The 17756-nt window shown below is 29.5% G+C and overlaps 1 protein-coding gene across 1 annotated transcript; it reads right to left on the reverse strand.

Moving 5' to 3' along the window:
* Positions 1-8450: 8450 nt before the first annotated feature.
* LOC114165245 (uncharacterized protein At1g01500) lies at positions 8451-11571 on the reverse strand. The gene is made up of 2 exons (XM_028049902.1): positions 10674-11571; positions 8451-9169 (listed from the first exon to the last, which is right to left on the reverse strand). The coding sequence occupies exons 1-2, from the start codon at positions 11355-11357 to the stop codon at positions 8939-8941; spliced, it is 915 nt and encodes a 304-aa protein (XP_027905703.1). The 5' UTR covers positions 11358-11571; the 3' UTR covers positions 8451-8938.
* Positions 11572-17756: the final 6185 nt, after the last annotated feature.

A 17756-nucleotide genomic window follows, 5' to 3' on the forward strand; every position in this document is an offset into this window, starting at 1 on the left:
CCTATTCTCAAATAACAAGGATTTTCAGATATTTATAGTTTGTTAATTCTCAACGGATTTGTAGAATGTGAATCATGTGCGATACACTTATGCAAATAAACAGACTTAAATGTTCAACTCACCTAATCTATCCTACATTATTATTATTGTATAAAAATAATAGAATTATATATATAAATTTGGTATAAAAGTTGCGGATAAAACACTTATTTTTTCACTAAAGGTATTTTTGGAGACTAACCATTTAATTGGATTACTATTTGGAATAACAAAATGATATTAAATATCACTTAGACGATCTCTTCTATTTCACGTTCGTTGTATGGTGTTAAGAAAAAATTAAAAATTAATTATAATTAAGTTTTAATTAATATAATAATATATTAAAACTAATAAAAGAGAGAATAGAAAAATGGTATCATGGCCACTTTGCACTTCGGTTTGGGTCCGTTTTTTCAATTTCCTTTCACAAGTAATCTTTTCTCTCTTATTTCTTTCATTTTTTCCCCTTTATTTCTTATCCATTCTTAAATCTAATTAAATCATGTTAAAATTGAAGAGTCGAATAACAATTTGAACCAACAGATCTTAAAAGTAAGTAAGTTTCTATTTGTTATATAAAATCATTATTCTTTAATTTTTGTATTGTTTTAGTTATCAAATTTAGTTAAGATGAATGAGAAGTTATACTCTGAAATTAATTTACCTTATATTGAACTTTTGTTTTAATTGGATATATTATACTAGGTTTCTAGTTTGGATATATATTCGAGGATGAGTCACTTTTATATTGGTACAATTTCGCGTAACCATGAGTACTCATTTTCCTTGTTGTCCATTTTTTTAAAGATACACGCTTACATGAAACTCTTGTCAGGAAGATATTCAATACATAAACCCTATTGTACTTGTCTGAGCTGGTCACTAAGACTAACTATTACCTTTAAAACCATTGTTAGGTCTATAAACAAGGAGGTTCACTAGAGAGATATAATAATGAGACCTGAATCTAACTATATAAGAGATTGACACTACTCTCACCCTAAAATCTTAAGACAATAGATTTATAGGTCTTCATCCTTATATAGTGTTCTACTTTCTTATTTTTATTCAATATGAGACTTAGACTCACATGTAGATTGATCATGCAGGTGATGAAAAGAACACCAGTGAAGCTACCAAACTTTTAAAATGTTATAATAGAATGTTTATATATGTGTATATTATTATATTTTACGGTTTCTCCCATGATTGTAATTTTTATATATTTAAAATAAAATAAAATACTTATTGAAGGACTATAAATATTATATATATATATATATATATTAATTTGGATAGTTGCATTCTTGATATCATGCAATTATTCTTGACAGAGACAAGTAATTAATAGTTTGCAACTCATTGATTTCTTTATTAGACATGATAATTCACGAAATTGAATAATTAATTATTCGTCTTATGTAGTCCTATAAATATTTTCATAATCATATTTATGAGATTATTTGATTCACTCGTGATTATTGTGACAATTTCATCATCTAGAGATGGTTTAACTTTGCAAGACCACCCTTTGTGAATTAGTTGGAGTTATTCAAAATATTATATTCACTTCTTTTAAGACCCAAACTATTTTCAAAATGTTTTTTAAACATTGAATTGAAAATAATATTTTATTTGAAATTTCACCGGATATTTGTATATTGATATGCACTTTTAATAAATATACATTTTAAAAGTATGTAGTAAAGATTATACGTTATAAATTCTGACATCTACCTATATAATAAAATAAAATAATGAAATGAATTATCAATAACTCTGCTAAAATTGTAAAAGTGAATCGTGACAGGGTCATTAAAATAGAATGATAAATCTAGTAATCAAGAAATACAAGTTTTTGAGTTTTTTCAATCAGAATTAATAAAAAAATAGTTTATTCATAATTAAAATGAAATATATGGCAATATAGCATTGCAATTATGTTTATTTTGTTCTGCTGGATAAATAACTTAGCTAATAACTAACTAAAGAAATACTTATCATTTAACAACGATCTGTGATTTACTTTTTATGGGACAAAAAATAAAGCTAATTTTTGTATATAATAAAATGATGCGCTATTTTTACGAGTTACTTGAGAATTTAACAGTATAAGCTAAAAGTAGCGTATAAACATCTCATAAGTCATTTTATAAATTCTCCAAAATTACTCAAGTACTCGCACTGAATTACGATAAGCCGAAATAAAAAATTATAAATAATGGTCTTATAAACTTTAGAATAAAATTTAACATGCTTTATGTTCATAAATGTAGCTAATTAATTTAAGACTTGATAAGTTTTTTATTTTAAAATGTGATATTCAAAGTATTTATTTAATGTGTTTTCTCAATTTTTTTTATCATTAATTCAATTCCTATTTTATTTAAAAGGAATTATATTTTATTAAATCAGTGATAAAACAGTTTGGAAGATAATAACGTGTACACTATTAAAAAAACATACATTTTTTACCAATTTTCTTTTAAAAACAACTTAATTAATACTTATAAATTTTGTCATGAATACAAATTTATAATAAATTATTATCAATTTATTTACAAAAATATTTTGCATAAAATATTTTTCATAATAAATTTTATAAGAAATATTTATAAATTTTATAATTTTATAGAAAATAGTTATTCACAAGTTAATTAAAATTTGTAAAAGAAGTAATAAAAGAAAATTTTTTCTTTCAAAATTTTATAACAAATTTATAAGAAAAATTTCATAAAATATAAAAATTTCTAATAATGATTAGTAACTTTAATTTTTGAACCTTTATTTTCTGTTTTTACTCGTCATTTATCTCTATTATCTTTCGAAACGGTTGTGAAGTGTGATAAAGAGTAAAAAACTAAAAATATTAGAGTCATTTTCACATCCCAAAGAATATCATCATCAATTTAATAAAATAGACCATATATATTGATAATAAAACAAGGACGGGACTATATAAAACAAAATTGAAAATCATATTGAATAAATTCTTTAAATATTGGGAAAAAAATTCTATTAAACCTTAATTTAATTTGTAATTTGATGCTAATTGAAAGTGATGAGTAATTCAAAAAGTAGAAAAATGATGAAGGGCTTGAATAGTTCATAGGAAGTTGTTTTGACGTTAAAGAATGGTGCATGGGACCTCCAAAAGGGTTGAGGTTTAGGTGAGGCACATGATGTTTTTGGTCGAAAGCTCCATCACTTTGGATGGTCCAAAACCTTGAATTTTACAGCCACATGCACATGCTTCACTGTTACGCCTTTCTATTCCTTCATTCTTTGCGACAAAGCAATGTCTCCCATAATGTGCACACTTCCCTGGCTATTGTTTTTCAGTTGTTGGACCATGAACATTTTTTTAACACGAATTTCATAATAATTAGAAAAACAAAGCTCACAATGATTTAATTGTATTTGTGACAGTAATTAAGTGATATTTCTAGTAAAATAATTGGTAAGGAAAAATCTAATGGTAAGTGAACTGTCCTAAAATGAGAAAGAACCTAATAATAAACTAGTGGAGACATGTTCTTCGGCAATGTGTAGTTCATATCTACTACAATCAAATAATGACTAAAGTTTTTTTACTCCATCAAATTTTATATCTCACACCATCAAAAGCTTCTCGAGAATATTTTTCGTGAAAGAAGTGATTGATTTTAGAAAAAAAAAAAAACTGTTTATTGTATTTCGAAAGATAAATTTCAAGGAGTAACAGGAGAAGCGATAGATGTAAGAAAAGAAATGATAGGATGCACAAAGTAATTGTTCTAATATAATTTAGGTTAAAATATCTTTTTGCTCCCAATTTTCGTTAAGTTTTTTTAAATAAGTCCTAATTTTGGTTTTGTGTTCAAATAGGTCCTAATTTTCGTCAATTTTGTTCAATTAGGTCCTGTTTTCCTAACATCATTTAAATCATTAACGACCATGAACAATGACTGCCACGTGTCACTTCGTGTTTTTTTTGAATTTTTTTTGAATTTTTTTTATTTTTAATTTTTTTTTAAGTTTTTTTTTATTTTTTTAAATGTACACGTGTCAACCCAGTAATATGCCACGTGTCACTTCGTGGTTTTCTTGAATTTTTTAATTTTTTTAAATTTTTTGTAAATGTCCACGTGTCAACCTAATATCGTGCCACGTGTCAAAGTCAATGTTCTATATTCAATTTGGTCCCTATATTTGTTATTTTTGTTCAATTTAGTCCTAATTTTTGTTGACATTAACCAATTTGGTCCCTATCGAAGATGTGATCAAATTTAATTTTTATATCAAAAGTTATAATTATGTGAATTTTAATATATTATATAAAAATATTTAATAAAAAATGTGAATTTTAATATAAAAATTAAATTTGGTTTCAATTTAAAGAGAGACTAAATTGGTTAACGTTAACAAAAATCCACGAGTAAATTTTGTTTTATCGATGATTTTATTGTGTCGCTAAAATTTGTTGGTAAATTTTATTTTATTGATAAAATTTGTTTCATCGATAAAATTTCATCATTAATATGATAATTTATTTCACCATTTTAAAATATAATATCTATTTTATTTCTATTTATTATAAATAAGGAACAAATAAAAAATTGATTTTTTATTAACAAAGAAGCAAAATGTTATAAATGAAGGTACACGCGATACTTTAAACCTACCTGTATAAACTAAAGAAACATGAAAAATTATAAAGGAAAAAAAATACTTAGTTAATCAACCAATCTCTCCATGGTACAAAAGGTGATTCTAATCCTAAAATTCACTTAACTTTATATCTTATCATAGCAAGTTGATGTTATATAATTGCGTAGACAAAGTTATGTTTTGAGCTTGAATTTTAATTAATCTTGTTGTTTTCACAACCTTAGTTGTCAACCAAAGTCTCTTATTATTGTTAAATAAGAGGTTGTTCCTTAATAAACAATTTCTTAAAGTTTTCTTTTATAATTAATTAAAGTAAAATATTAGCTTAGTAACAGTCAAAAATATATTTTACACTTTGTTGAACAAGGTTAGACATTCATTTAACAATTATTAAAATTGTGTTTCGTATACTACTTTAGATGAAAGTGGATATAAAAATTGAACGTAAACCTCTTACTAAATTAAAGTCAAATGTTGGAACGATCAAAATGAATGAGACCCTCTCATTAAAATGAATGTGATCAAAACGATCTACATCATGTCTCGTATTCAATCAAATGATAAAAATGACATAAAATGTGCTTATTATTGAAATGGACATAGAATGGTTGAAACAAGGTGTTTGTAATACACACCAATCCTTTGATATTGGCAGAATTCAAACACCACACTATTCACTCTCATCACTGAAAATTCTAATAAATTGAATAAGAAAAATCGCATGAATGTGAGAAAAATAAACACCTTTTCCATTGTGGAACAGTAAAAAATTGCAAAAATATATCCATTGGAGACTTTTGTCAAACATGTGTTAGAGTCATGATAATGACCACAAACATATATGGTCAAATGCATAACACTTATAAAGAAAAAAAAAATCCAGTTTTTCTATTGATTTTTTTGTGTTGTTTTTTTATTAAACATTAAAAATACACTATACTAATATTTTAAATATTTTTTTAATTTATTTTAAAACATTAAATTTTGTGATAATTATTATACTATAAAAGTATACTAGAAAAACAACACACAAAAAAAAAACTATTAGAAAATCAAAATTCAGACTCAAAAATAGATTATGAGCACATAATATATATCAATTAAAAGGCACAGAAAATTTACTTACATATTGAAACTCGACTTAAATACAACGAAAAGAAGCATATACAGAATTATATAATCACTTTACGAGCACGTTATATCATTTCTTCTATAGTTTTATTCATTTTTATGTTTTATTTTTGGTTTTTCTTCATTCATAAACATCTTTCATTTTTATTTCATTTTTCAAAACTTCTATTTCTGCAACTTATGTCAATATTTTTTTTTCTCTTTATCTCAACCAAACTCACTCTATCAATAAGTTTGGTGTGATGAAACGACGAAAAGAAGAGGAGAAAACTGGTTTGGTAAAGAGGAAAAGGCTAATATATTAAGAAAAATTAAATGAAATAAGAGGAAAAGGCTAATATATTATTGTTCACACTACTCTTCCAATTTTGTTGGTATGTGAAAATGTGTGCAATGCTTTCTTGTTGTATTCCTTTATGTTTTAAATTTGTTTAGCTTTCTAATAATAAATAAATGAAAATTAAAATAATATTATTTTAATAAAAAACATATTGATAATAAAAATATTAACATGTTAAAATATTAATAAATAATAAAATTTAATATTGATAAATAATAATATGTTTTTAAAAAATAATTTTTTATCTTATTTATTTTCATTATTCATAACCAAATAATCCGTATTTTTATTTTAACTTTTTTTGAATTAATTAACCCTTATTTATTTATTTTTATCTATATTTTTCTTCAACCAATATATTTTATTTCTCTTTTTTTCTTGTTGTTTTCACTACGCGGAACTAAGATTCAAATACTATAAGAGACCTTAGCTTATGTTTGGTTGTGGAGAATATAGTGTGGTAAAGAAAGGAAAGGAAATATAGAATAACAAAAATAACAATTTAAGGGTATGTTTGCTTCAAAAGATTTCCTGTTTGAAAGGAAATCAAAGGACCAATTACCAAGTATAAAAGATGTTTGTTTTGGATAAAATAAAGGTGAGTGGTTGTAGTGATTTGTAAGATGGATGAAATTTTTTATTTCATGTGTCTAGGATATATGTGAAGTATTTTGCAACAAAAGACACTTTTACTCATTGTCACGTTTTTTTTCACGTGCTGCAATGGTAAAGTTCCATGCCCTTTTTTTCTATTTAAAATAAAATGTCATTCACAAATGCTTTGCAACATTTTTTGCAATATTATGAAAAAATTAATTTATTTTATTATTTTTTGTAATTTATTTCTTTAAAGTGTAGTATTAAATAAAAATTTTAAAAATAATTATACATAAAGGACAAAATGGTAATATTTCTTTTCTATATATTAAAACATTTTTTTATCTATCATATTAATCAAATCACTAACAAACTCTACTTCCAAATTCACTCACAATCACTTCTAAATCTCTTAAAAAAAATTAACACAGATTTCAGTCTCAAATCCACTCAAATTCTTCATTTTTCTCCTTCAAACTCATCCAACCAAGTAAACAAAACATAAATGAATAGAAAAATAAAAAAAGTGTTATGAGTTCTGACATAATAAATCAAATATATACAGTTATTTATTTTCCCTTTTTACTTTCTCTATAACTAAACAACCAAATTTTTTATATATTTTTCATCTGTCTCTTTTGTTCTTTTTCTTCCCAATTAGAAATCCGATTTATTTTTTGGAGTAGATTTTAGGCCTAAACAAAAAATTCACATAGGACTGAACTTGAAGAAATCTGCCATAAAGCTTGAGTTGAATGGTAGGAACCTAAGATTTGAACGTGAGTCTTGAGCTGGATTGTTTGAATGATAATATTAGATAAATAAAATGAATAAAAGTTAAATTTATATAATAAAATTAAAGTTTTTAAATTTTATAAGCATCCAATTCTATATAAATTTATGTTTTAATATTTATAACTAAATATATATTTTAAATTTTATTTTTAATATAATATTTTTTAATAAATTTTAATAATAAATTATTTAAAATAATACATGCCATTTTTAAAATTCTTCTGACAATTATTATTAAAATAATACATATCATTTTTTAAAATTAAATTTTTATTATATTTATTTAATATGAATTTATAATATAAATAATCCAACCAAATTAACAGAACAATATCAATATGTCCAATTCACTTAATAAATTAGATCTTAAATATAAATTTTAAAATATTAAATTCAAATAACACTTAATTAATTAAGTTTGACCCAGTCCCCATCTCACCCGACCCGACCCGATACTGAGACCTGGTAAATTCCCTTTGTAACACTCAATCTCTTTCCAACTTCTTTTCTTTCCGTAATCTATCTATCCTCTCCCTTTCCTCAACAACATCATCAACACGACACCAAAAGCACAAAAAAATCTCAAAGTGTCTTTTCAGACATAAGTACATACTCTTCCTCCTTTGCTTTCACTGAATACGTGGCAGTCGCAAGTACAACTACTGCTGCAAGACACCTTTTGTCCTTTTATACACTCACAAAACAACAACATGACAGATCTTGAGAGTTCACACTTTTCTTCTTCTTCTCCATTAGTTTTTATTTTTTTTTCCAAGGAAATTCCATCAAATAACTGGTTTAAATTCCCATAATAAAAGCATAATGAAAACTTAAGATCATCGAAGGAGATGGAGAATAACATTTATTAGAAGTGAAAATAGTTGTGAGAAAATCATTTACCGTGGGAACAGAAACACATACGTGTTTATATATAACTTTATATATATATACTTGTCAAAATTTGTATGAAATGAAATAATATATCTACAAGGCAATAAAGAAACAGTAAAATCTGGGTACATGGTCGAAGTCAAAACCTCTGGCAACCTTAGAATGATGGTCCCTGAACACCAGATCCCCCTGGTACATCACATCCTCAAAGCAGTTGTATTGCATTGCGCTTTTATTGATAGCTATTGTTGTCGGAAGACCAGACAAAATTCACACGAAATGCAAATCTGCAAAGCTACGTGGACGTATCTGAGAGTAAGCTACAAAACAAAGAGGAAGCAGAATCTATCTCCACTCTTCTACAAAACTTACACTTCATCCATTTTGCTTCTTCAAATTCTGGATCCTAATGTCCCACGCACCCTTGATTGAGCTCCAATATATTTTCTTCATCTTGTCATTAAACTATGGTAGCAATTTCCTTATTACAGTTTAGAAAAATCTCCTCCTGAAGTTCCTGGTTGTTGTTTGGTATGAACGCATGAGAAGTCCAACACCAATCCCTATCCCCACGCACATCCCAAGGCCAATTCCAACACCAACTCTGACCCCAGCATTGAACCATGACAGTTGTCCATCCTCACCGGGATACATTTCTTGAGAGTAGAAACCATTCCCCATCTTCTCATCACAATCGTAGTCATCAACCTCTGACTCTGGTATCTGCAAGGTACCATCAATGCACAACAATTTATATTTCACAAATTACAAGCTTCTTCAGGTTGCACCGCAAAACTAGAACTATACTACCATTTGTACTTAAAAGAAACAAATGCATTTGGAAAGGTGCAAGTCAGATCCCTGGTGAGTTCATCATCATCTAAAACACAAGAAATTACTGAAATTAAGATTACTGTTCCCGTATGTTCAATCATAATCATAGTACTTGACATGAATTTTAGTTTATCACTTATCAGTTGTCAGCTTGATACCAATTCATTTATTAAGTTTGTTTTATTGTTTCAACACATTCCAAATTTGAACAGAAAAACATGCGAGAGGGAGTATTGGCTTCAGCATCTGTTTAGGCATTCCTGATTGAAATCCAAACAGAGGGATAGTGTTTAAACTGGTAATGGACGGAAATTAATAAGGTCTGACTATGATACAGAAAAAAAAAAAAATCAAACTTTGGCTCGGAATGATAACAGCACTATCAATTATGGCTCTTATCAGAACCAGCAGAATGCTTTCTTGTTTGTATACAGTTCATCAGTCCTTTACAAAATAACAATTGTTGGTATTAATCCTCACAAAATAACAATGTTCACCCCTTGTCATGCATTTTGACACACCACATCGTCAATAATCCCTAATAAAATTACTGCAGTAAAACCAAATTTAACATCTATGTTTTCTAGCTATCTAAATTATCTATTAATTCAATAAGGAAGACACACATTGCAAAGTTAATTTTCTTGGCATGACTCAAGCAATGACCTTAACATATCAACCACAAGGTCTTCTACATTTTTGAGCTTAATGCAGACATTACATATTACAGAATGTCATGACCACAACTCCATACAAAGAAACTGTCATGAACCACCAATCAACCACGTCATAAGCTTAAGCTGGTTTTGCATCCATCACAAAAACCAGAGTCATATACACACACACACACCTCATGTTCTCCATAAATCTTTCATTGAATGCTTAACATGTAAGAAATTCCAGTAAAAAACAACTATGAATCGCTTCCCAGATTCAATCCCAGAGGCAACAACCGTGTTACCAACACACGGTCACACAGCTAGCAAAAAATCATTAACTGCTTCCAAGACAAAATGAAATTCCAAAGAAAAGCCAAGTTAATTTGAGAAATGACACATCCCACAAAAAGAAATCCCCACCCTACTCCCGGAGAACATTTACCTCAGTTAATTTGTGGCTTCACAAAACAAAGCTAAAGTGTAGTTTTAATGGATCGCTGGATCATCATAACTTGGACAATTTGAATAATTTATGATTCAATGACTACGAATACATTTTAACCAAATTTATGAAACCAAATTACTAAAGTTTTCAAAAAGAGAGAGACCTCAGAAATTTAAACATTAGGACCAATGCTACAAACATGAACTCAACAATCGAATACCACAAACATTGCCACTCTCAATTCACAAAAACGATAACAATTACATGATAATTCATTCAATCCACATACCTGCAACTTCCGGTTGGGAGCAAAACCATTGACACGGTTCTTCTCCATCATCATCATCATCATCTCTTCATCCTCGGGAATCGCGTCCAGCGTGGCATGTCTGGGCACCCTCCTCCGCGGACTCATCTGAATCGTCTTGTTCAGAATCACAGGCACGCCGGAGCAGCACCCGGCAACGTAGACCTCGATCGACGGCGCGGAAACCCCGAGGCGCGGTCTGAAGAACGCTGAGCAACCCGACCCGACGGACCCGGCCGCCACATGGCAGTCCATGCCCCATCCCGACCCGGACCCGTTTCTCCATTCGGAGTCGAGGCGCTCGAGGGAGCCGCAGAGGAAGAGCGCGTCGTTCTCGTAGACCTCGAAGTCAGCGCTGCCGCTGAGGCTGACGGTGTCGGTGGCGACGTAGGTGACCTCGGCCGCATGGCGGTCGACGCGGCCGCGGTGGAGGTGGATCGTGGCGGGGGAGGAGGCGGGGACGGGGGCGGCGTTGACGACGAGAGAGACACCTGCGTGGCGCCGCGCGTGGCAGAGCGCAAGGTGGTCGGGGAGCGAGTCGACGAGGCAGGGGGAGATTCTGACATAGAAGAGCCGAATTTCGAGGCAGGAAGAATGGGTGAGAGAAGGGAAAGTCTTCAACGGCGTCGTTTTGGCAATGATCGGCTCTTCCTCTTTTTGATCCATTGATGAATCTCCGAATTGGGAATGGTTTGGGTTGGGGAATTCGCTAATGCGTTGAATCAGGTGACGATGATTGTGATGGGAAGAAGAAGAAGAAGAAGAAGAAGGGAAAACGCGGGTGCGGAAAAAAAGGGTTTTAACTGAAAAGACATGAACGAAGAAGAGAAGAGAAGGGTCAAGGGTGTGTTTGGTTTGGAAATATTAAGGTTTGGTTTGGCTTATGTTAAATATACTGAAGGGAGGGAGAAATTATTGGGAAGAGTCAATGAGAAAAAGATGAAGAAGGATTAGAGAGAGACACGTGTTTGTTTGTCTTATGTCACTGTACACCCTCTTATCGCTCTCACTCTCTCTCTCTTTCCACTTTCCAACATAAAAAAATAACACTCACTGCAACTTCTCAGCCTATGTGTTTTTTTTTAAATAAATTTAATTATATAAATATTTTATTAATAAAAAAAAATTGTAGATTTTTACATTTATGTGGTCACAAATTTTTGTTATTAAAAGAGCTTTCTTCAACCTATTGGTCGAGTAACTTATTGACTTTTTCTCTAATTATGGTAGTGGTAGGTTATTTTTCTGCGAATTGATTTTTTCTATATTGTATTTATGTCATTAACTTTTCAATAGTACCATTTACGAGTTTATAATATTTTTTCAAACAATGCATTGAAAAAGAAGGATTTTTTTGCAAAGTTGGTTAAGTGGGTGACTTAAGCATTTTTATAATTGAATTACGAGTTTAATACTAAATCGCTAAGGTTATAATTTTCGGACCTTGATTTTTTTTTCATATCTATGTCATTGAATTGAATGATAAATTTTTCTGAATTTTAATCTTCTTTTCTAAAGGATTTTATTCTTTAAATTGTAGAGCAATTATGAAAATAGATGACATACAAATTTTTCAATGGTTTGGATTTGACGTCTCAACCCGATGATTCTTGGAACATTTACTTTTGGTGTGACCATATATGTGAAAATAGAAATAAAATCTTGCATAATTTTATTTCCTAGTTTCTATTTTAGTTTTTGATTCGATTACACTTGAGATGAATTCGGATGGATTTGTAATCCCTAGTATGAAGGACAATATGTATCAATTATGAAAACAATTTGCTATTTATTTTTAGAAGTTCATCCAACAATTTATATACCCATTTACGTATATATTTACATATAGCAATTAAGTGATAACAAAGTATATCAAATTTTTAATCTCACAATCACATTACACTCAACCTACTCCTACTATGAAAACTATGAAAATTTCTAATACTTGCACCTTTCTCAAATTCATTCTCTCTTACACTTGAAAATATATTTCTATATCAACCAAATTCAAGTAGTATCAGAGTGTTTAATTGTGCATATTCCAATTGTAATCGTGTTGGAAGTCTCACATCGACTAGAGATAAAGTCAATTCACAATATATCAGTGGGTACAATCCTCACCTTACAAACTGGTTTTGTGAGATTGAATTAGGCTTAAAACCCACTTTTAATATGGTATCAAAGTTCGTTCTACACGATATCGGGCCGCTAACGGACCACCCACTAATTTCTAGTTTCACGCACAAGATATGAATATACCAAGCCGGTTTTATGGAGTTGAATTAGGCTTAAAACTAACTTTTAACATGTCATGACCAATTATAACAATTTTGTTTTTCTTCTATGAAAATTTTGTTACATTTTATATACATAATAATGACTAATAAAAATATAGGAAGATTTTATATATTTTTCAACACAGAATCCATCTTGTATCCTCAATGATCCATCATCCCTTGCAAATGTCTACATATTTCTTGAAATGTTATCCATGCATTATATTATATTTTGGATTTTTTACCATGACAACGTTATAGCAATAGTTGAATATGTACTCATTAATCTCATACATTATCGGGATGGTGAGAAAAAAGTATTACATTTGTTTAACAAGTAAAATAAGTAAAGTTAATTTATATATTGTATGCACATTTGTTATGAGGTGCAATATTTACACATATTTATATCATTCTTTTATGGTGTTTCATTCTTAAATTAAATTTTATGTAATGTCAAATGTGCATTAAATTTTCTTTTATCTAATAGCTATTTTATCCTAAGAATGCACTCTTAAGAGACCCGTGGCAACCCAAAATTTATAGTCCAAATCATCCTATGCTATGATATGTACTTCAATAGGTTCTTTAAAAAAAATCGAGCATGGATTGTCTCACTTTCAATTACAATAAACAGTGGGAATTGTGTTTTTTTTTTTTTCATCTTGCAGAACAATTACGAGTAAGGTCCTTTATATTGAATAGAATTTAAGAGGTGCAATATTTACACAAGAATACAACGTGAAAACTCCAAAACCGGAAAAAAACTACGATCGTTGTCTAAAGACAATCAAAAAAGAATAATACTATGTGAAAATTTGTACAACACATAGACTACTCTCCAATGCCCATTTAATCCCAAGTACACTCACACTCTCCAAAACAATAATTTAACCCAAATCTCATAACACTCTAATACAAAAGTATAAGAAAAGTCAAATACATGCTTAAAATGTCTTTGACTAGGACAAGAAACACCATGAACTTAAAGTATGTAGTTAGCAATACCCACTCCCTAGCTTATCCTAGGCAATATGAGACTTTCCAATACATATTATTTTCATCAGTCCAACAATTTCCACCCTGATTAAAATAAACACATCTTCATTGTCTATACCAATAATCATACTCCACCATAAAAAATATTGAATTGGAATTAAACGTCCCAATAATTTCTATGCACACTGCATTAATGTTAACATAATGTCCGTGTATAATTACCACATACCCTGCATCAATATTAGCCAATGGTCGTGCATAAACACTATACACTCTACATTAATGCTAACCAATGACTGTGCATAATTCTCACACACCTTGCATAAATATTAGCCAATGTTCGTGCATAAACACCATACACCCTGCATCAATGCTAACCAATAACTGTGCATAATCCCCACACATCTTGCATCAATATTAGCTAATGCCCATGCATAAACAACACCATACACCATGCATCAATTATGATCTTTCTATTTATAATAGTGACTATTTAAGTAATCTTTTTATTTTGTAAATTGGTTAATATAGTGACTAAAAACTTTTGGTCATTGAAATTATTTGTTAAAAAAACATTTTCTTGAAGTGATTAGTGAAATAAATTAAATGACTATAATTACATATATGAAATATAGTTTTTGAATTTTTTTTGTATCATTCTAATTCTATACTAAAACAAAACACTAAATAGCAGCTAATTTTAGATGCAGAAAACAATTAGTTTCATTGATTTAGATTCCTATTTATAAGTAAAAAAAATATTAATATTTAAAATAGCTTTTATTATAAATTAAAAAATTTAATCAGTTTGTAGATTATAACCTAAATTGATTTCTAACATTAACTATCAATATTTTTTATCTATTAAAAAATTAGTGTCTAAATTAGTCTTTATTTAATTTAGAAACTAATTTTTTATAGTCAAAACATTGGTAATTAATGTTAAAGACCAGCTCGAATCATAATTCACAAACTAATGTTAAGAATTTTCTAGTAATAGTGTATAATTGACCATCTATTCAATTTTTCTTTGTAATGCAATCCTAATAACTAGATAATTCGTTTCACTTAGAAAAAACTCGATGCTACATCATTTATTAAATCTCTTAACTTTATTAAGAAACATATCTCTTACCATAAAGTTATCGTAATAACGACGCATTATTAAACTTGATCGTGTAACAATCTTTGAGGCATAGATTGTTGCTGGCGCAGGTATCCCTTGAAGCTTCTTGTGCAATAGCTATTTCATTCAAATTTCATATCAATACCTAATTAACAATCAATGCAACATGCCACTTTATAAAAATAATTGTCTTAATTTCCTACGAACAAAAATTCCATGGCAATTAGAGATATAATATATTCCCGATATGGATGTGCATGTGCATGTGACTCGTGCACGTGTCAAAGCAAACGCCGCTTTGCAAGACTTTTAGATGATTAAAGGCAACAGTCACCGATATATATATATAGTAAGAAACACTTCTGATAAATCAGATTATTTAATTAAGGATGCAAGCATTAACTTTTTACAACCACTATCAGCGGCGTTTATGTACTCAATTATATATTTTTTTTATGAAAATGATATTTGAACATGATTTTTAGATTTTGGCACAACATCTAAGTTTTTAAAATTTATTTTTATTAAATGGTATTAACTCTTACATGTGTGTGCAATTTTGGAGATAAAGAGAAAAGTGTTTCGCGGAGAGAAGACAAAAGTATTGTGTTTGGCGTAGAGAAGATAGAGACGACGATAAAACATTGATGGAAAGACCTATTTATGTTGTCATCATCCATGTACATGCCTATGATAGTTTGTAAGTTTCCTTTTATTGTATCACACACATTTTCTAGACCTTTATCTTCATAATTTTTGTAACCTAACTGTGATTTGTTTATTTTTTTGGCATAGAGAACTCGCAATTAAAACATTGAAATGTTTGATTTTTGTGAGATTCACCACAAAAGTTAAAACATTGGGTTTATTTAAGGAAAATGTCATATCTTTCGATGGTAAGACTCATTGCAAGCAAGAGATGCGGTAGGAATGATTGCAAGATTGGGAGAATCAAGTTTTTTGGGTGCTGTTGTTGGAATCCTTCATTCGTCGACGTTCATTTCGTTGTGGGTTCTGTATGTGGGGAGTAGTGCTGGAATAAGTGAGGAGTTTTTCTTAATATTATGAGCATCACTAATAGTTTTTTTAATGCAAAATATGAAACTTAAGTGTTAAGACAAAATGTTCGTTGTCATCGTATCATAGGACAAAACTATTTCCATTAATACCAAATTGAAAAGAAACTTTTTTGGATGCTGATGATGAAAAGATGTCCCTTAAAGTATGTATGAGGTATGTGGGGAGTCCTGTTGGATTAACTTGCGAGTTATTCTTATTATTTTGAACGTCAGTTACAGTAATTCAATGTAAAATATAAAAATGGAAAATATAAAACTTGAGAGTCAAGAGAAAATGTTCATTGTCATCATATGATAGCACAATAATATTTTCAAGACTACTAAATGTTAATTGGATAGGGATGATGGAAAAGGGTCGAATGAGGTATGTGGGGACCAATGATGGATTAAGTGGAGAGTTACGGTGGACATTTTGATCTTGAATTATGAGCAACAAAAATAAACTATTTCCATGATTGACTAAATTGAATAACAGCTTATTTGTTATTTGGATGATGAACATTACAAATTGTCCCATAAGTAATGTAAATCGTATATGGGGAGTCGTGCTGAATTAACTAGGGAGTTATTATAAATTTTGTTATTATCAGTTGCAGTAACTGAATGGAAAATATGAAACTTAAATGTTAATACAGTACGTTGGTTATCATGCATCCATAACACAAAATTAATTCCATCACCATCAAATTGTAAAGTATCTTATTTGGATGGTGGTAATAAAAAAAATTTCCCATAAGATATGTATGAAGTATTTGGAGAGTCGTATTGGATTAAATTGAGATTTGTTCTTCATATTTCGAACATCAGTTGCAGTAATTCTATGAAAAATATCAAACTTAAATATTAACACAATATGTTCAATGTAATGAATCCATAACTATTTATATTAGTACTAAATTGAAAAACAACTTATTTGGATTCGAGTGATGGAAAAAAGTTTCATAAGTTATGTATGAGATATGTGAGGAGTATTGATAGATTAAGTGGAGAAGTATGTTGGATATTTTGGTCATTAATTAAGGAAAATAAAAACTTTAATGTCAGTGACATGAAATTTCCTACATAAGTTGCATGACCAAATAGAATATGCTTGACATCGCACATCAAAGTGAATGCTTAGTCAAAAAATGCAGCGATAACAAAGGAGACAATTATCTCCCGAAATGTCGGCTTCTGCGAAACTTAATTGTCCAATGACACTGACCCCATGGAATGAAGTGGCGCTGCTGCATATATTGACTTTGTAACCGAAACATTTGTACTTTGTCTATGATGCTTGACACACAAGGTTCCATTATAAAAGCTTCAACCTCATACCTTTTCATTCATTTTTATACTCTCTTCTCTGTCTTTAATTTCTGGCTTCTTTGAGCTTCTCCTCAAAACCAACACATGAGTTTCAATTCAATGCCTGATCTTGTGAGGCCAAGACCCATTTCTTTGGGTCGTGGTTTCAGAGGTCGTGAAGCAATCACCTTGAATATCCTGTATGTACAAGTACGTAGCATAGCAATAGAAACCAATCCTCTGCATGTCCTTGTTGCTTTCACTTTCTTTGCACTTCTCGGTTTTATTCAAATAAGGT

The sequence above is a fragment of the Vigna unguiculata genome, chromosome 10 (assembly GCF_004118075.2).
Source record: "Vigna unguiculata cultivar IT97K-499-35 chromosome 10, ASM411807v1, whole genome shotgun sequence".
NCBI classification, from domain to species: domain Eukaryota; kingdom Viridiplantae; phylum Streptophyta; class Magnoliopsida; order Fabales; family Fabaceae; genus Vigna; species Vigna unguiculata.